The sequence below is a fragment of the Haliotis rubra genome, unplaced genomic scaffold, assembly GCF_003918875.1.
Source record: "Haliotis rubra isolate DU_JTF1 unplaced genomic scaffold, ASM391887v1 Scf112, whole genome shotgun sequence".
In the NCBI taxonomy this organism is placed as follows: domain Eukaryota; kingdom Metazoa; phylum Mollusca; class Gastropoda; order Lepetellida; family Haliotidae; genus Haliotis; species Haliotis rubra.
In genome coordinates this window covers 2,157,295-2,179,149 of record NW_025765026.1, presented here as the reverse complement: position 1 = coordinate 2,179,149, position 21,855 = coordinate 2,157,295, and the positions used below count along the sequence as shown (strand labels likewise).

The window sequence follows — 21,855 nt, the reverse complement described above, 5'->3', positions numbered from 1 at the left end:
CCTATTTTCACTGAGTTTCATCATTTATTGAACTAAGTAAGTGGCTACATTTACACTAGTGAGTCGAACCTTTTCATTGGGAGCCATGATCAAGAAAGCCCGGATGCCGTACACAGTTGCCGCCCGCTCAGATGACACACACTTGGAGTAGGTACAAGTTTGGCCGGCTCCAGGGCAATCCCAGGGCCATGTTTATGTCTCGCAATCGCACCATGCTTTTCATGCCGTTGAACTCACTCATATGATCTTCAGGGTAGGACAAAATACGTGTCCCATTTGACAGCGTTACAAAGCTGTACACATGTTCATTCAGGACATCAATGTCAGGAGCGATTACCTCCGTCACCCTTGTCCCGATGTAGTTCGCATGCCATGGAGGGTGTTCAGCAGTTTTGTCAAATGACTGAAGTGCGACTAGAAGGACTGTGATCCCTGGGTCTCCATCTTTGAGATCGTCAGCCATTCCTTCAAGAATGGTTACGTAGAAATCGTGGAGATAATCCACGTCTCATTTCCCACTTCTGCTGCTGCGACAAGACCATTTCCCTTAGGTCCGAAGTGAGCAGCAAGATCCTTACCAAACTGATATGCCTCTTGCCTCGGGTTGGTTCATCGGTTTGGTGGGTACTTATCAGCCTTAAACAGTATGGAGACGTCGATTGACAAGTTATCCTTTACCCAAATACCATACTTCATGTCCAAGTTCACCCAGGGCTTAGCACTGGTCTCATGTCCTTGTGTCATGTTGCCATACCCACACTGTTCCCAAGAAGCGCAATGTCCCACCCTATGTGATAGTAGTTCCTGGCACGAGAGGCAACCTGGTTGAATAGCACAATAAAGTATAGTTGCTCTCTCAACTATTATAGTTAAAGCACATGGACGCATGTGTGCCCCGATGTGGCTGGTCAAACTATCAGTCCAGCGTCAGGTTCCAAGAAGTGATACCAGCGCTATGTATATTTATTATATTATATTATAATCTGTTTATATAGCGCCGAGTTCCAGCTAGGCTGCTCACAGGCGCTTTGTTTTTCCCTCGATCATAGGATGTCAGTCTCAACGGCACTTATTATCAATCTCAACTCCCTCGGGGAGCATACACCACAAGGCGCACCGAGTAAATGTGGCTTTCCCATTCTTACGAGGTAACCATTCACAGCTGGGTGGACTGGGACACATAGTCATAGTACTTTGTCCAAGTTACTGCACGTTGCTGTACCGGCAACTAGGTGTTTGCACGTATTCATGTGGCCACCATCTGGTCATATACCAACGGATTCGTGGGTTGTGTACTGTACAATGGGAGTTGTGACAACACGGAAAGATTCTGCACAGAAAGTTGACTCCAAGGTTTTTACACCCGGTCACAGGTGGGGTCAATCCCGGCACTTCAAGCACGCTGGATTACTAGCCTGGCGCTTTAGCCAGCTGGCCCATCACGCCCACGTGTTAAAGCATATGTTAAAGCATGACAGATAAGATAGTATGAAAGCAAGTGAAGATCGCACGCATACAGCATGAAAATAGCCTCATTCAATCACCTCTGACCACAACCTTTGCTACTGGCTTCAGTAGTCTAGTTATGACTGTTAACGTCATGCGGACATTAGTATCAGTTATAGTGATGAACTGACTCAAATATTGATAGTAATACATGGTTGTCAAGAGACCACTCAGTGTAGATATACGAACAAAGTTGACGCTGTGACAAAATACACACCATATACTCGTATACTAACCACACACTTCATAGCTGGAGTTTGATAATTGGTCACTTTTAGAGGCAAGGAATTAAACATTGAAAGCCCAGTTTCCAACCTTGCCGAAAAAGGATCACTCCTAAGGTAAAAAAGAAGACTGTCTTAGAAACTTTTCAACGTTCGTGTTTTGGCGAAACCTTAGTACGGAAGATCTGATCTGCACCACTAAAAGGAAATTTAATGTGGCAAGAAAAGCTCACGAATATAAGGCTGCAGTGCCTAAATGTTGTTTCTTTGTACTTCAGTGACCAACTCATGGACCTTCAAAATGGTCAACCCAAAGGCCAAGCCAATCATGAAACAGGAGTGGTCACTGCGTGTCACAGTTGTGATCCCTTTCGCAAATAGACTGTAATTTGCATTGCCAAGGGTCAAATCCCTGGATGCTTCTTTGTTTTTAAAGTATTCACTGCCCCTCAAATATGAGACCAACGATATATCCAGGAACCATACGTGAACATCCAGTCCAAACTCAATCATATCCATAAATATTTACCAATAAAGATACAGTTTGACAAATCAGAGCAAACTGACAGAGCGTCTCATGGACAGTGAGTGAGTGTACCCCGATTATAATAATATTCCAGCAATATTACACTAGGGACACCAGAAATAGACTTCACATATTGTATTGTACTGTGGTGATTCGAACCTGAGCCCTTGGTCTGACGAGCAAACGCTTTAACCATGGTGTTAGACTTCTTAGATTAGCTACACTTCAATACAAAGGTCGGTGAAAAGTGGATAAAGTGGGTGGGTCATACTTATATCCTCCCAAGACAAACATTACATATAGCTGCGTAAAAAACATTAATAAGTATATAATACAGAGCCACCAGTCCTACCTAAATTTGTATCAGGACGAACATTGAAAGATTTACCATTTTTACTTGTTTTGCAACACTGCACTCTCTGTTAGACGGAAATAATCGAGTGTGTAAAAAACAAACCAGAGATTGGAGCAATGTCCAACGCCATTGGAGTATAATGTCACAAATTCAACCAAACAATGAAGTCTGACTACCACGATTCATACTTTCAGACTTACAAAATTGTTATAAGCCATAAACTTTTCTACGCTTGTTATTATTTCTTTAAAAATTACAATGGATAAGTACAAATGCTATGTTGGCGCTCTTGACATTATTATGTTATTAAAGTATTACATTTTGTAATTACAGATGTCTTTCATGGAACCGTTCCGCATTAAGATGGTAGAGCCCCTTGCATTACTCACTATGGAAGAGCGGATCAAAATATTGGAAGACTGTGGTTGGAATCCATTCCAAGTTGAAGGTCGTCACGTCACCTTTGATTTAGCTACTGATTCTGGTACCGGCGCCATGAGTCAAGATCAGTGGGCAGCGATGATGCAGGCAGACGAGGGTTACTTTTCATCGCGAAGCTTCAAGAAGTTGGAGGACTGCGTGAAATCGCTAACAGGATTTCACTTCATGCTTCCCGCTCACCAGGGAAGGGCGGTGGAGCATCTGTTACTTTCCATTCTGTCAAAGCCTGGAATGACAGTGTTCAGCAACAATCTTTTTCTTACAACACGTGGAAATGCTGACCTTGCTGGTTTACATGTTGTTGATGTTCCATGCCAGGGAAGTCCAGATAGCTCCTTCAATGGGGACATTGACTGTGAGAGGCTCAAGGTGGAACTGGAGAAAGTGGGTCCAGAACGTGCAATGGTTGTGTTGGTCGTCGCCAGTACAAGCCCAGCGGGCCAACCAGTCTCAATGGCAAATATTCAAGACCTGTCCACGATTTGTCGCAGCTTTGATGTCCCATTGATCATGGATGGGTGTCGCTATGCAGAAAATGCTTACTTCATCAAAACACGTGACAATGAATACAAGAACATGCCTTGTAAAGACATCGCCCTGAAGATGTTCTCCTATTTCGATCATGTCTATGTGTCAGCCAAGAAGGATGGACTGTGTAACACAGGAGGGTTTCTTGCCACAAACAAGGAGGATGTTTACAACAAAGCATCAGTCAGGATGTTTTATACAGAAGGATACAAGACCTATGGTGGACTGACCGGGAGGGATATGGAGTCTATGACGATTGGCCTACGGGAGGGTATTGATGACAAGTTTCTACAGTATAGAGTTGAAAGCACTCGCATGTTTGGAGACATTCTGAAGAAGGCCGGCGTCCATGTCATCGACCCAATAGGATGTGGAATATACATAAATGGAGCAAAATGTCTTCCACATATCCCAACTTGCCAGTATCCCGCCTTTGCTCTTCATTGTGCCTTGTATGTCAGTGGTGGCATCAGATGTAGCCAGGTGGATGACATCTTGAAACTTGACGAGAGCAATGAACGAGAAAATCCGAAATCCCAGCATATTCTCCGGATACAGATACCAAGACGTGTCTACACTCTCGGCCACATGCTGCACATACGGGACATATTTAAGGGAATCATTGAAAAACGCGAGTCCATCTCCGGCATGCGTGTGATCGACTTTACTTCTTCTGATTTAAGTGCAGTCCTGGAACCTCTCAACAGGAAACTATTTTCTGATTGAAGACGTGTCAGCCCTGGTTTCTTGTACGTTTACCTGTCCAGGTCAAGAACTGATACACTGATACACTATCTCACTCTTTTTTTGTTTTCTGCTCATGGTATAGTCACAGTTGTACAATAGACTCTTCTTTGGGTAGAGATTTCTTATAAATGTGGAAAGGGTCTTGTCGCTTCTATTCGTTTACAGTCCGTTTGAGTCAGAAACGGACCGATAAATTGCAAATTTGATCATTGTACAAAATTGCCACAGAAATATAAATAGTACACATGTTTATCATTTACTAATCACAACAGCTTTCTTATATTTGAAAATTTTCCGGACTCCACCATAAAAGTTGTTTAAGAAACTATCATCAATGAAAAAGCTAAAGTTGTTATCTGTAGTAGAATTCTATCTAGTGATATATCACCTGCAATGTTTTCAAAACGTGAAGATATACACCCATTAAAAGTTGCAATCATATGATGTGACATCTAGTATACAATTGTTGTTAATTAAGTTTTCATTTTGTTAAACATGGCGTTTTGGAGTTAATTCTTACTTAATCTGAAGACGTGTTTAAGAAATAAAAAAGTTGATATCTAAAACATTTTAAACTCTTGTTAATCAGTTCTAAATGTCCTTCAAGGTATACATTTGCTCAGTTAAAAACCTTGCATATTCACTGCTTATTCCATTCAGAGCATTGTCTGTGGCATTTAGGTTCGAACACTTTACGTTTCCTCCCGTGAACTTTATCCAGCTAATTATCATACAAATGTGAACGATTATTTCATTGTCTTTATGTTTATATTATCACCCAAGCCTCAGGAGCATTGTCCTGTCATACAGTTATGACATCTTCAATAAGATCTGCAATAAATGCATCCCAAACTTCAGGAAACAAAATATACAAGAAACATTGTGTGTGCTTGAGATAGGTAGAAGCTCGTTAGATTCAAACACATATATTAAAGTGCATAAAAAGGCAATTTGAAACTACAATCGCTTCTTAAAGTGACTCACCTTTCATGTTTACTGAAAGACCTTGTTTTGGAGACACTAAACACCCCCCCCCTCCCCAACACACACCTCCTTTCAGATGATGTCAACGTAAGTAGTTAACTTATTCACTTAACCCACTATTTTCACTATTCATACATAATGCCAAGGGTTCAAACTTAATACTGAATGATCACACAAGTGTCAGCTCTCAATGTATTGTAACCAGTGTCAGCTTGAATATCTGGACACAATATTTTTGAAATATTAAAATGGGGGTGTCCTTAACAAACAGCCCCCGTCTAAACATAAATCAAGCAATCCAAATCTTTGAAATGTTGATTATGACAGGACGTCTTCCAATACCATACTGAACATATTTTATATGATATTAAATGAGGGCATACCATTATCCAAGAGGTACCAAATGACAGATTGTCTTTCGTTTTCTGCAATTGTTAAATAAATATCATACCCCAATGTGTTGTGTTGACTATAATATCTCGTTAACCAAATAATCCACATATGTGAAATTTTGGATATGGTTTGCTAATGATTCCTTCCAATGGAAGCTTTTCAAATATTGGACCTCGAGAATATAGTTAGGCTGAGAACGTTTTGATCATCCCTCGTACAATCGACTCATTTCCTAATTATTTTTGTACTTCTTCCGTTTGAATTGTAAATTGTCCAAGGAATTCAAATTTATGTCCGTTCTAGAAATTTGATTGTTCAACAAATGGATACTATTGGAAAATACAGATCTATTAGATATGGTAGATATATGGGAGAGATCTGAATACCTTTATCAGAAAATTCATGACACCAGGGAAGATCTTGAAACAAATCGTACTCAGTTTGAACAAGTGTTTGTGAAAAAATCTTTTCATGCTGACCTTTTGACATCTTTCACGGCCATTAGCTCCAGTCATCTCAAGGAGGTGATTCAGAAGTCCGACACAAATCCACTTCTCTTAATGCCAATCAAACTTGGCTGCTGAGGTCAATCATGGACAGTACCGTAAAACCACTCTTGGATATTATGAACACCTCTCTGGAATCAAGAAAGCAAAAGTCACACCACTGCTGAAAAAGCCTAACATGGATAGGAATATTCTAAAACATTATAGGCCTGTTTCCAATCTAAGCTTCATCTCGAAAACTCTTGAGAGGATTGTATCTCAGCAGCTCATTCAACACTTGAATGAGAACAATGGATTGCCAACAAATAACACTGCTTGTGCTCTTAGATTTCTCGTCTGCATTTGACACAAAAGATCATGCCATACTATTCACAAAACTTGAGACCAGACTCGGCATGACTGGATCAGCACTGTCATGGATCAAGATATATCTTATAGGGTGGGAGACGGACCTGCATTTGCCGGATACAGCCGGATCAGGGGGATCAGATGTTGACAAGCTCATCCAAGTCACGTGATCATAATAAGACAAGATAACTCATGAAAAAGCAAACGAATGCATGATGTCACAGATCAGCAAGGTTAATGAATCGTAGCTATGACGAAATCACTTTCACCTATAGACAACGTGATCAGACTCGTACCATATGTCTTGAGACATGTTTTAACACGTCTACCACGTCACGAGTGTATCATCACGTGACCAGAGCCGCAGTATATGTAGAAGTTCTTTTTCTGATAGTGAATTATTTGCAGCAGGGAGATGAATCTGCAGGAAAAATCATGAATAGGTAAATGGCTGCATAACGTCACAGGTCACAGGTCAGAGAGGTTAATGAACCAGTGTTTTATCTAAGGTATGTAACGTGCTGAATAAAGCCCTATTTCAAATGTATTGGGACCCGTGAAGGTCCGGGGTTAGAATATTCGGGTGGTCTTGGTTGACACATGTCATCGGTTCCCCTTTGCGCAGATCGATGCTCATGACGTTGATCACTGGATTGTCTGGTCCAGACTCGATTATTTACAGACCGCCGCCATATAGCGGAAATATTGCTGAGTGCGGCGTAAAACAAAACTCACTTACTCAAAAGTATTGTGCCTTCCATAGGTTTCTGGCACCCGTGAAGGGCCACCTCCTCGTGGTGGGTGCTGGGTAACGCTAAGTGCCCTTCGACCCCCCGTTGTGGACCCGGGGGGATATTTGGTCCACCAACCCGTTTGCCGTGGGTTGCGCCCCTGTGTCGGTGGAGGAAGGGAGTCTGGTGGTTGGGGCACTGGTTCCAGGAACAGTGTTCCTTTGCCCAACACACCACTTCGCCCCTGACTTCACCTAGACGGGTGGTTGAATGGGCCCGGTTCAACCAATCGGCTGGTCATGCCAAGCCCTGTGCATGTCTATTTTGCTGCACAAATGCAATAAACTCTGTAAAATTTCTGTTAGATGCATTGGCTTGAGATTATTCTGTTTGAATTTCAAAAACCTCAAGTCTGTACTTTGCCTAGAGTCGTATGCCCAGAAGGCGGTGGCTCATGGGCCAATCTGGTAGAATAATTACTTTCTATTATTCTGCTTGAGTATATCATCCCAGTATCCTTGGTGCTGCAAGTAGGAGGTCCGCTTGTTTTTAGCATTGTCCTTGTGATACTCCGTGGTGGGTGGGGAGCTGGGATGATGAATCTTATATACTTTAACATGAATCCTGAAACCCCTTGAAAAAAACACGTCAGCTTGATACTGATGAAAGTACACCTGATAGTTGTAGACCATCTAAGCAAGTAGAATACTGGCCAAGATTTCTAGTGATAGAATCTCCAGATAAGAAACCAATTAAACTCAACCCGTTTGCTGTTTCTAAAGCAGTGTACGGTATAGCAGGTGACGTCAAAAATATCAAACGAATGAGATCTGGATCGTTACTCATAGAATGTAGCAAACGACATCAAGCGTCTAACCTGCTGTCAATTGATAACTTGGCTGGATTCCCTGTTTCAATGTCAATCTATCGGACCCTCAATTCTAGTAAAGGCATTGTCAGAGATAGAGATCATCTTTTAGAGGACATGACAGAACTTGATATCATGCTAGAACTCAAAGATCAAGGCGTCACGTACGTGAAACGATTTACAAGGCGTCAGAACTCAGAAGTGGTACCAACCAACACGTACTTGTTCTCATTTGTGTCTCCATCGGCACCAAGATCAATAAAAGCAGGATATTGTAATCTTCAAGTTGAACTGTATATTTCTAATCCGTTGAGGTGTTTTAAATGCCAAAAATGTGGTCATGGGATAAATTCATGTACAAACCCAATAACTTGCGCTCATTGTGGGGAGCAATCACACGTCACAGAAGACTGTACCAACAACTTTAAACAATGCGTTAACTGTTCGGGTAAGCATTCCTCGTCGTCAAAAGATTGCCCAGTTTGGAAGAGGGAAATGGAGGTGAATAAGATAAAACACAGTCAAAACATCAGTTATGCTGAAGCTAAGAAACTTGTACCAACTGTCCACCCAGGTGAATCTTATGCTTTAATTACTAAAAGACCATCCACGACCACAGTTTCAGTCGAATGTCAGACAGAGCTGACATGGATTACTTCTACATCTCCTGTACTTGTCCCAAGTCAAGAACTGTCAGTGCGAGGAGAATCTGCTACACAGACTGCTGACGTGTTACCAGCTACAGTGACCTCATCTAAATATATCTCTTCTTCCCAAAAGGTCCCGCATGTCCAAAGACACAACCAGACACAAGACGGTCCTACAGTCCCAAACCCAGACAAGATTCATGTCCATCAAAACCTGTAAAAGAACCTCTGGTTAAACAAACTGTGAAAGGAAACCCCAAATTAAATAGACTCAACCAAAGCGATAGACTCGCTAAGGGTTCAAATGAAGATTATTTCCGTCATCATCCTATGGTCCACAATTTGAACAAATTTAAAATCTTAAATGCTAAAGCACGGCGTACATTCAAACAAAATAAACGCCAATCTTGGCAAAACTATGTATCTAATATCCATTCCCGAACGCCTATTTCTAAGGTATGGAATATGATCCAGAAAATAAAAGGTAAGGGCTCTAGATCTAGCATTCACCATCTCAAAGACGGAAACCAGTTATTAACTAATAAATCCGATTTTGCTAATAAACTTGGCGAAACACTGGCACAACATTCCTCTTCCTCAAATTATGCACCCCAATTCCAAAAGTATCAAAAACAGCAAGAAAAGAAATCTATCAATTTTACTTCAGATAATGGGGAAGATTACAACGAGTTATTTTCGACTCATGAGCTCCATACTGCTCTTGACCAGGCCCACGATACTGCTACAGGAGCTGATAACATCCATTATCAACTTCTGAAGCATTTACCAGAATCATGTTTAGAGACCCTTTTGAATATTTTCGATGATATTTGGACATCTGGAGAGTTTCCTTCTTCATGGCGCGATGCTATCATTGTACCCATCCCTAAACCTGGGCGTGATCATACTGATCCTTCGAATTATCGACCGATCTCATTAACTAGCTGCGTTTGCAAAACCATGGAACGCATAATAAATAATCGACTTGTGTGGTACTTGGAAACTAATAACTTTCTAACAGATATTCAATGTGGTTTCCGTAAAAAACAGAAGTACCATCGATCATTTAGTGCGTTTAGAGTCCTTTGTCAAAAATGCCATTATTCAAAAACAACATGCAGTGTCGATCTTTTTCGATTTAGAAAAAGCATATGACACAACATTGAAACATGGTATTTTAAGAGATTTACACGATTTTGGATTGAGAGGCCGTTTGCCTCAATTTATATCCAACTTTTTAACTGACAGGCAATTTCAAGTCCGGGTAGGTTCTACCCTGTCTGATCATTACAATCAGGATCAAGGTGTCCCACAAGGTAGTATTTTGTCTGTGACTTTATTTAGTGTCAAAATCAACAGTTTGTCAAAGGTTTTAAATGATTCAATTGATGGATCTCTTTTTGTGGATGATTTTAATATTTCTTGTCGTGGCAAAAATATGCATACTATTGAACGGCAAATGCAGTTATGTCTAAACAAAATAAATAAATGGTGTCTAGAGAATGGGTTTAAATTTTCTAAGTCCAAAACTAATTGCATACATTTTTGCCGTAAATACAAACCACATAAAGACCCTGAACTATTTGTAAACGGCACATCTATCAAAGTTGTAAAGGAGGCTAAGTTTCTGGGTCTTATTTTTTGATTCCCACTTGACGTTTTTGCCGCATATTAAATCACTAAAGGCTAAATATCTGAAGGCCCTCGACTTGTTAAAGTTGTTTCCAATTCAAAATGGGGAGGGATCAAACTACCCTACTTCACTTATACAGATCACTCATTCGCTCCAAACTTGATTATGGCTCCATTGTATATGGAGGAGCCTGTAAAAGCAACCTTAAAATATTAGATTCTATCCATCACCAAGGTCTCAGACTTTGTCTGGGATCTTTAGAACTTCTCCTGTTGACAGTCTCTACGTCGAAGCAGATGAGCCATCTCTTACACAACGACGTATAAAATTATCTTTACAATATACTACAAAACTATGCTCTAACAAATCTAACCCTGCATTTACTTGTGTCTGCGATCCCCTCTATGAGGATCTATACAATAGGAAACCTTCTCTTGTTCCGCCTCTTGGGCACAGAATTCAACCGTTTATTTTTGCTGCCGGCATTGCTCTTGAAACTATATCTCCTACCCGTCTTCTTTCTTCTCCGCCTTGGCAATTGGTTAGGCCACAGGTTGACCTAAACATTAACTACATTTAAAAAATCAGAAACAAATGAATTACAGTATAAACAGGAATTTAGTCAATTAAGAAATAAATATAATACATACAAATCCTTATTTACAGATGGGTCCAAGGACGGTGGCGCAGTGGCATGTGCCACTGTCATTGGATCCCGAACAATATCTTCTAGAATACCAGATAACAGCTCCATTTTTACAGCAGAAGCAAACGCCATATTAACGGCTCTTTTACATATTCAACGACATCCTAAACATAAACAGTACATAATCTTTTCCGATTCCCTTTCATGTCTTCAGGCTATTAAAAATATTTCTTGTAAACATCCACTTTTATTAGAAATTATTGAATTGTATAATGAGCTTGCTACTGGCCAGTGCGACATCGTCTTTTGTTGGTTACCCAGCCATGTTGGCATTTCTGGGAATACCATGGCCGATCTTGCTGCCAAGGCAGCACTCAACAAATCTGTGACACCACTTCTAATTCCATACTCTGATTATAAAGCTAGCATTAGAACTTACATCCGCTATCTGATGCAGAAGAAGTGGGACACCCAAGTAGGTATCAATAAATTACATGCAATTAAACCAACCATCGGTTACACCTACTTGGGTTGCCAGTCCAGATTTCAAGAGGTCATTATGCGACGATGTCGCATTGGCCATACGCGTTATACTCATAAATACTTGCTAAAAGGTGAAGATCCTCCGTTTTGTATCCCTTGTGATGAGAGAGTTGCGGTCAAGCATATCCTGCTTGACTGTGTTGAATTCTCCATCATAAGGGATAAATATTTCAGTGTGAAAACACTTAAGGATCTTTTTACTACTGTTAATTCTCATTTAATTATTGGTTTTTTAAAAGAAATTGACTTCATTGATGAATTCTGATTAACATGTTCTGTAGATAGATGTATTTTAATGATTGGTAGTTTAGATTAGTAACTTAGATTGTTAGTGGCTGTACCCTCAAAGGGGGTTGAAGTAGTGTAAAATTATTGTCCTCCTGAGAGGGTACGTAAGTCCCAAAACTTTCAAAGTAGAATTTTCACATTCCAAGTTTTTAAACGTAGTATTTTTGTTCATTTAGATTTCGGCTAAATTATCCTACAATCACCAGCGGCTGAAGGGATGGTGTAAATCCAACTAGGGTTCATGCAGGTAGCAAAGGTACTGTAAGTCCCCATGGACCCTAGTATGGTGACCTACTTTCAGTTGTCGGTGATCTATAGCCTATTTTTATATTGTGTTGTCCCCTATGGTTAAAATGTTTTAGACTCTATTACTAGTTTTACATGTATATCTGTGATATTCTAGTTGTTTTACTGCCCTTCGTCGGCAGATTTTTATAATTTACATATATTTCATTCCAATATCAAATGTTCTCGTCACGATATGGCTGAAATATTGCCGATGTGACCTTAAATATTAACTCACTCACTCACTCACTCCATAGGTTTCTATATGGCTGTTGCGCATGCGCATGATTTCAGTTGAGACGTCGGATTAAAACTGTCAATATGTGTACACATCAACCAATAACGTTCATCCGAGATGTATGTGAGTGAGTTAGTGAGTGAGTGAGCGAGTGAGTTTAGTTTCACGCCGCTTTTAGCAATATTCCAGCAATATTACGGCGGGGGACACCAGAAATGGGCTTCACACATTGTGCGCATGTGGGGAATCGAAACCGGATCTTCAGCGTTGTGAGCGAACGTTTTAACCACTAGGCTACCCCACCGCCCCCAAGATGTAAGACCTATTAAGGTAAGATTAGAGAATAATGACCTGGTCCTAGGAAAGAAATACTAATTCTAAGAATTTGACATAAACGTAATTATACTTCACAAATACGTTTGCATGATGAATGAAGGCATTAGTTTATAAAGAGGGAATGGGTTCTCGGCGAATCCCATTTGATCTCATTTCCTATTCACGCGCATGCGCGGTAGCATCTGATAGCTTCTGGCTGTGAAGACAAACATACACTCTCACCAGACTGTGAACACTAAATCGGGAAATTGATACAAAAGGTTAATGACTCCACAGAAACGGTAAGCAATACTTTTTTTTTTTTTGACAAGTATTTAGTATCTGACTTTCCTTTTTTCTATATTTGTGGCGATGACAATCTATATATGTAGTGTCCATCTCCCAGTTGTGCAGCCTGAGTGTAGATTAAAATCCATGGTAGTAACCATTCACTTTCATGTTTTATTTTTCTCTAATTGTAAAGAGTTGCAAGTGGTATTCTTATGGTCCAGTTCCAAACATCCTCAGTGGGCAGTGATCAAAGTCACAAACTCTGATGTGATCCTGTCATTGTGTACATGGTCACGCCTGGTGTCACAAACCCTGTCTACTGTCAGACAATATTACATATTCCCTTCTAACATCCTCTTTTATTTAGTGCTAAATGATGGATATTTCTGAGAAAGAGATATTCGGGGTCCCCACCAAACATCCTTTTGCAAATTCTTACAAATAACAAAAAGTAAGGTTTGTAGTCAATTGTCTATTTTGGGCAATGTTTAGGCCCCGTTGATCACACAGCATTATGGTTACGTCACTGTAAATCATGATACGTGTACTGGTACATTTTTAAACGCTCTCTGTGCATATTGATTTCAGCCTAACAAAAGAGTAGGATGTAAATGACGACAAAAGCATGTAGGTTTCGGCTAAACTTTGGCTATTTTCGTGAGGAGTTGTGGACATATTCGCATATCTCAGAGTCGAGAGGCGTGACTACCCGCCTGTGATGCGCAGAGGTTACTGTCTATAATACCCGTCATTGATTATTGCACAGTCGAAATAAACAGTGGTGCAGAGCTATACAATGTAACTGAAAACCTAACCAACTAAAATTTTGAAACTTACCTTTGGCCTAAACAAGGAACTAAACGTGATAAGGTATTTGAATGGCATTTAGAAGTGATACACATAAGGAAGATAATTTTGATGGATGTCAACTTCTTTATTTTGAGGAACACAACGTTTTGTATATATACTACGAAACGCTGTGTTCCTCATAATTAAGAAGTCCATAAAATTCTCTTCCTTAAACGTGATACTCAGCAGCACAAAAAAACCCACGTCAGTACAATTCAAAATTATATAGGCACAGTAATGAGATCATTATAGAAATGGACATAATAAGCGGATCAAAACATTTTTTGTGTACAATATTTTGACACATCGATGAATAACTCAGCACAATTCCAAGACATTACGTGAACGTTTGCAGTCCATTCAGACCCTTGACTTCAGTATCTAGAGTGACCACCACGAGCGGCAATAACTGCAGCACAGCGTCTATGCATGGAGTGCGCCAATCGATTGAAGAAGGCCATTGGCACCTGGAACCACACTCTGAGAAAGGCCTGGCGCAATAAATCGGCTGTGTTCGGCCTTGGTATGACATTATTTTCCTCTGAATTTCATCCCAAAGATGTTCAATTAGGTTTAAATCAGGACTATGGGCTGGCCAATGCATAAGGTTGACACCGTTCTGCTGTAGGAAGTCCCGTGTAGCTCTGGCAGTATGGGCCCGGGCGTTATCATGCTGGAAAATGTTGTTCCGGTGACGTGCGAAATGTGGTATGACTTTGGGTCTGAGAGCTTAGTCGATGTAGCGCCCCACTGTGATGCCGCCTCCTCTCCCTGGACCAAGGTTCTGGACACCACAGGAATCACTCTCTGGTTCAGGCCTATTCCACCCCATACCATGATGCTAGCACCATCCCATGAGTCTCTTTCCATGACACATTGGTCTGAGTAAGGCTGGCCGCGTCGTCGCCATAATCTTGTTCTGCCATCTGCAGTACCGATACGCAGTACCGACTCTCATCTGTGAACAGAACAGTTCAGTTCTCCATTGCCTGTATCGCCAGTTTTGGTGTTGTTGGGCAAACTGTTGACGTTCACGCCGATGACGAGGGGTCAGGATGGGTCCACGGTAAGGTCTACGGCAATGGAGGTTCGCGCTGTTAAGACATCGGCGTACTGTATCAGTACTGATTGGTCTTCCGTGTGTTCCCACTGTCTCAAAGTTGTTCAGTGGCGCTAGGACAAATTATGCATAAAGCTTACATATTTTACCCCGGTTTCCCAAGCTGCCTGTGAGGCGCTAGAACGTTAACAGTCATATGACCTTCTTATCTCACCGGGTACCCATTCACTGCTGGTGAACAGGATTACTACTTATTTTACATCAGTATTTAATAGACCCGTGAAGATCCGGGTTAAAATTGGTCTTCAGCAACCTGTGGTCAGGCTCGCAGACTTGGTTGACACATGTCATCGTATCCCAGTTGCGTAGTTTGATGTTCATGCTGTTTGTCTGTTTGTACTGAATTGTCTGGTCCAGACTCGCGTATTTACAGACCACCGCCATATAGCTTGAATATTGCCGAGTGCCGCGTTGAACAGCAAACAAAACAAACAAAACCGTATTCAAAGGTCTCCGTGTTGACAAACTAGTTATGTTAGCTGAAGAATGTTTCCTAAACACTATAGCCTAATCCATCCCTGGTCAATAACCAATGTTGGACACAGATTGAGTAGACCTGCGGAGACGCTCCCACTAAACTTATGAAAAGCCCATCAGTGCCCAGTCTTTCTTTGTAATGTCTCGCTTACAACAGAAGCCGTAGCTAGATCACTGGCGGAGAACACATTGGCCCCATTCATGGAGTGGTTCACACCTAGGCCGTGGTTGAAACGAAGCAGCGACCTCTGACAACGGGATGTTTATAAATTATGAATATAAGAAAACGTTGATACGAGGTATCAACATGGTATCATGTCTTCATTAAAAGGATAAAATAAATAAATGTACAATAGAAAACATGTCCAAATTGTCCAACGCAATTGCATCAACTGATTGCAGTAAATTTTCCAACAAAAGACATATGTAGCGGTGTTTTAAAAACTAAAACTGAACAAATATAAATCTGAGATGAAAGAGACTACCTGCGACATATTGTAAACAATTGTTTAACTGTTAAAATATTAAAATGCCACAAAAGTTTACTCAGAATGTAATATATCAACACTGACACATTCATATGAAAAACATGTCCCAGGCAAGATGCAGCATGTGCAGCATTCCTCATGTACACACTGGTTTAGTGTGTCATTATTGTGACATATTTTTATGAATTTATGGGGTTAGCTAAAACAATACTGGACAATTACGCTTGTAGTAATTGATTGATTGAGTAATTGATTGGGCGAAAAAAGACAAAGTCTTGACCGCCTGACCATTCATGTCTGATAACAGAGCCCACAACCCTCGTTCCTCTCTCAATCGTTTAGATATGACAATCAATTCGGGAGGTCGGGGATTGATTAATGTGGAGGCTCTTCGTGACAGTACTTCTTGTGTACATTTGCACATATGTATGTATCGGATGGTCCTCTGATGATGCATGTCAAGACTCGTGATTAAAGCAAGGAATTCCACAGCTATTTTAAGCGTCCAGAATATGTCCAGAGCGTCATAGAAAATTAAGCTTGTAAGCCTCTTTGGAATAAGGATGAAGTATTTTTGATGGAAGAGGGAAGACCGTTCCACAGGGTTGGTGCTGCAAATTTGAATGATCTATGCCAAAAGTGTTTGAGATGAACTTGGGGGAACTGAGATAAGATCTTGATTCTGGGCGCAGAGAGAACGGGCAGGCATATAAAACGTTGCTTGCAAGACTGCCATATCTGGCATGTTATAATGAGGGCAGGTATAGACGTTGTAACATTTGGGTGAACAGCTTTGTAAAGGGTTTATTATCATTGAGAATACTCTTAGGTTCAAGCCAATGATCAGTAGGTCCTGACAAAAATGGGACATAACTCTGTACAGCAAGTTGTGGTGCCTAACAGCGACATCTAAAGCAAGTCCAAGTTTGTGTATCTCATTCTGTTCATTTACTGAAAAGAAATTGAGTACCCAAATACTTCAGTTTGACTTTTAAATAATCGCTGTTGCTGTAGAGTTGGTGGAGCAAGTAGTAACAGCAACAGTATACATTAAAACATTCATACAGACATTTTGTCCACAAATTTCACATTCATCATGTGGGGCTTACCTTGTGGCGTCGAAGACCCGGGTTGGGTGAATCGATTCCTCACATGAATACAACGTGGAGAAGTCCATTTCTGGTGTCCCTTTGTAGGTCCGTTGTGAGCAGCAAACTTCTGGACCAAACTGATATGCCACTTGCTTCGGGTTGGGCATAAGGTTTGGTGGGTACTTATCAGCTTTAAACTGTGTGACAGACAGACAGACAGACAGAGAAGTTTATTTCTCAACCAACCAACGGTGGTACAGGAGAATATATAAATACATAGGTAAACAAATATATACATGGCAAGTGGCTGGACATGATCATTTTAATATTACTTAGTAAGCGATTTAAACAATACATTCAGAAATGACTTTAAGTTCTTTAGATGTTTAGTAGTTTTATTACATAATAATTTCTTTAACATTGAATGTTTTTGAAGATCACACATATATGTTGCGAGATAGGTATTTCGCTGTTGGAGAAGGGTTTCACACCTAAGAGATAGTGAAACTCATCCCCAACAACGTTAGCGTTACACAGCTTACATATTCTTTCCTCTTTTTGAATAGAATGCCATCGGCCGGTTTCAATTGGTAGGTTATTGTTGCAAGTTCTTAGTATTAATATAGGAAAATATATATCCCTGGATAAGTATAAGTAGTTTTCAAAACATAGTTTATCTTTAAAACATTTATAAAATTGACCTTTAGAACTAGTTTCTATGGAGCTACGCCAATGTTGTAAAAACTGATCTTTTAGAGTAGCTTCAACTTTTAGGACCAGCCATGACGTGGTGACATTGTGGGGGGTTTGAGAAAACCTCTGATAAACCGCAGGTATTAAGTATTCTTGTAACAAAAGATATCCATAGGAGTTGACAACCAAAGTTATTAACAGAGATAAAATTATACATCAGTGAGGAGAGTTTACGGTTTATGGAGACGTCGATTGACAATACTCCAGCATTACTCCTTAAAACAAACGTATCTCTTTGTCGTGTTACGCCGCACTCAGAAACATTCCAACTATATGGCGGTTCACGGGTTGGCCGGGGGTGGGAGTTGGAGGTGGGGAGTTGGTAATTTTTAGAGGCAAGGAGATAACTGATGAAAGTTTCAGTTCCAGGCGTACCAAACAAGGCGGCTTACTTTTTTTGCTGGACTAACGAGTCTATGCATAGCCAAATCAACATCATCATAGTATAAAACAAAATCCGGAAGAACGGGTGGCCCAGTCGTCCAAGGTGCAGTGCCTCTTTTCGGCACACCAGAGACCATGTTTGGTCATTTCACTGTTCCACCATGGTGGTTAAATCACTCGCTAACCCTGCATGTCCCAGTGCCTAAATGTCCAATTATGTAGATGCAATGTCCAATTGTACTACGTTATTGCATTGACACTTACTATATGGTTGCACATTTCCTTAGTGTCCCACAAATCACACGTGGCCGGGTGTTCACATTCCTTCAAACATGCCTTTATCATAGTCACTATGAGAGAAATTATATATTCTGGAACAACACATGAACATTCAATCCAAACTCTTAGCCATGAGTATTTACCAATAAAGATACAGTTTCACCAATCAGAGCAAACTGTACGCTCTGTCTCGTGGACAATTTGGGTGGTATGATTTATCCTAATCTACATACATTTCAATGTATACAAACTATGGTACCATGAGTAATGAGTGAATTTACCCCGATTGTAGTAATATTCCAGCAATTTTACACATGGTACACCACAAATAGACTTCACATATTGAATTGTATTTTGGGAATTCGAACGTGGGCCTTCGGTCTGACGAGCGAACGCTTTAACCACTCGCTTATCCCACCATCCCCTGATACCTGATATGTGTGCCAGAGTTACTTACCTTTACACAATTCAGACGCAAGACACAAACTACCCGTCAATGAAATCATGATGTTAGATTTCCTAGGTTAGCTACACATCAATACCAAGGTCGGTCGAAAAGTGAATGGAGTGGATAAGTCATACTAATATACTCCCCAGACAAATAAAACATATAACTGCGTGAGAACATTAATAAGTATATAAATACAGAGCCATCAGTCCTACCTAAATTTGTATCAGGAAGAACATTGAAAGATTTACCATTTTTATTGGTTTTGCACCACTTCTCTGTTAGACGGAAATAATCGAGTGTGTAAAAAACAAACCAGAGATTGGAGCAATGGCTTACGCCGTTGGAGTATAATTCAACCAAACCATTAAGTCTGACTACCCCGACTTATACTTTCAGACTTACAAGATTGGTACAAGCTATTAACGTTTGATCTCTTTACATAAAGACATGTCTCGTTTATACGCTTGTTGTTATATTAAATACATTACAAAGCATAAGTGCAGATGTTATGTTGTCGCTCTTGACATTATTATGTTATTAAAGTATTATATTTTTTGTTGCAGATGTCTTTCATGGAACCGTTCCGCATTAAGATGGTAGAGCCCTTCAAATTACTCACTATAGAAGAGCGGATCAAAATATTGGAAGACTGTGGTTGGACTCCACTCCAAGTTGAAGGTCGTCACGTCACCTTTGATTTAGCTAATGATTCTGGTACCGGCGCCATGAGTCAAGGTCAGTGGGCAGCAATGATGCAGGCAGATGAGGGTTACTTTTCCTCGCGGAGCTTCAAGAAGTTAGAGGACTACGTGAAATCGCTAACAGGATTTCACTTCATGCTTCCCGCTCACCAGGGAAGGGCGGTGGAGCATCTGTTATTGTCCATTCTGTCAAAGCCTGGAATGACAGTGTTCAGCAACTCTATTTACCTTACAACACGTGGAAATGCTGACCTTGCTGGTTTACATGTTGTTGATCTTCCATGCCAGGGAAGTTCAGATAGCTCCTTGACTGTCAGAGGCTCAAGGTGGAACTGGAGAAAGTGGGTCCAGAAGGTGCAATGGTTGTGTCCACGATTTGTCGCAGCTTTGATGTCCCATTGATCATGGATGGGTGTCGCTATGCAGAAAATGCTTACTTCATCAAAACTCGTGACAAGGAATACAAGAACATGCCCTGTAAAGACATCGCTCTGAAGATGTTCTGCTATTTCGATCATGTCTGTGTGTCAGCCAAGAAGGATGGTCTTAGCAACACAGGAGGGTTTCTTGCCACATAAAAGGAGCATGTTTACAACAAAGCATCAGTCAGGATGTTTAATACAGAAGGAAACAAGACCTATGGTGGACTGACTGGGAGGGATATGGAGGCCATGACGATTGGCCTACTGGAGGGCATTGATGACAAGTTTCTACAGTATAGAGTTGAAGGCTCTCGCATGTTTGGAGACATTCTGAAGAAAGCCGGCGTCCATGTCATCGACCCAATAGGATGTGGAATATACATAAATGGAGCAAAATGTCTTCCACATATCCCAACTTGCCAGTATCCCGCCTTTGCTCTCCACTGTGCCTTGTATGTCATTGGTGGCATCATATGTAGCCAGGTGGATGACATCTTGAAGCTTGACGAGAGCAATGAACGAGAAAATCCGAAATCCCAGCATATTCTCCGGATACAGATACCAAGACGTGTGTACACTCTCGACCACATGCTGCACATACGGGACATATTTAAGGGAATCATTGAAAAACGCGAGTCCATCTCTGGCATGCGTGTGATCGATTTTACTTCTTCTGATTTTAGTGCAGTCCTGGAACCTCTCAACGGGAAACTATTTTCTGATTGAAGACGTGTCAGCCCTGGTTTCTTGTTTCTTGGTTTACCTGTCTAAATCAAGAACTGATTCATTGAAATACTATTCTTTTTTTATTTTTGCTTTTGTGTAGTATGTGTAGTAAAACTGTATCTAATGAAATATCACCTGAAGATGTACACACTTTGAAAATAGCATACATTTGATGTCACATATAGTGTTAAGTCAAAGTTTTGTTGGAATTTAAGTTTTCATTTTGTAATACATGACGTTTTGGAGTTAACCCTTACTCCTCCATGTGAAGATAGAATGAGAATTAACTCTGAAGAAGTGTTTAACAAATAAAGAAGTTGATAGCTGAAAGATCTTAGATTCTTGTTCATCACTTCTAAATGTACTTCAAAGTATACATTTGCTTTATTAACAAGCTTGCATATCCCCTGCTTATTCGGTTCAGAGAACACCGCCTGTGGCATTCAGGTTCGACCACTTTACGTTGCCTCCCGTAAACTAATTATCATACAAATGTGAACTTTTATGTCATTGTCTTTTTGTTTATATTATCACCCCGGTCTCAGGAGCATTGCCCTGTCACACAGTGTTCAGGATAAAAATTAATTTGTTTTTTACCGGTAAACTGATCCGGGCTTTATTTTCGTTGCCGCGGGTAAGGTTCCGGATTTTAAGTGGTCCCGGCCGGTAGTTTTGATCCGGGCGACTGAGGTCGACTAGAGCACGTGGCTGGTGTCACTGCGGTGATTCATTTTTGTAGAGGGGCAAGGGGCCAAGAAAATTTTAAAGTAGTTGATCATTATTATTTATATTGATGAACATTGTTGATAGGGTCACAAAGCCTGTAAAGGGTGATGAACTTATATGAGTTTAGAATAATTTCAGTGTTGTCATGTCAGGCACGTGGGTTCGTGTTTCATACTTTCGTTATATTTACAGATACATTGCATTTATCTGAGTAGTCAAGATATTGATTTAGCATTGGAAATTGTTCAGCTGTATTTTAATAATTGTTTGTTTTATTAATACAGTTTGAACCGTATCAAGTTCGATTCTACCTACGCTGCAGCGTCTTGTAAAGAGTCTGCGGAC

General features: G+C 40.6%; 2 protein-coding genes across 2 annotated transcripts; both read left to right on the top strand.

Moving 5' to 3' along the window:
* Positions 1–2,944: 2,944 nt before the first annotated feature.
* LOC124290014 (tryptophanase-like) lies at positions 2,945–4,306 on the top strand. Its single transcript, XM_046726699.1, has one exon. The coding sequence runs from the start codon at positions 2,945–2,947 to the stop codon at positions 4,304–4,306; it is 1,362 nt and encodes a 453-aa protein (XP_046582655.1).
* A 15,941-nt stretch (positions 4,307–20,247) lies between these two features.
* Positions 20,248–20,784, top strand: LOC124290007 (tryptophanase-like). Its single transcript, XM_046726687.1, has one exon. It carries the CDS (start codon positions 20,248–20,250, stop codon positions 20,782–20,784), a length of 537 nt encoding a protein of 178 aa, XP_046582643.1.
* Positions 20,785–21,855: the final 1,071 nt, after the last annotated feature.

Excerpts from the sequence above, each read along its gene's own strand:
- LOC124290014 (XM_046726699.1), top strand. The coding sequence starts at position 2,945 with ATGTCTTTCATGGAACCGTTCCGCATTAAGATGGTAGAGCCCCTTGCA.
- LOC124290007 (XM_046726687.1), top strand. The coding sequence starts at position 20,248 with ATGTTTAATACAGAAGGAAACAAGACCTATGGTGGACTGACTGGGAGG.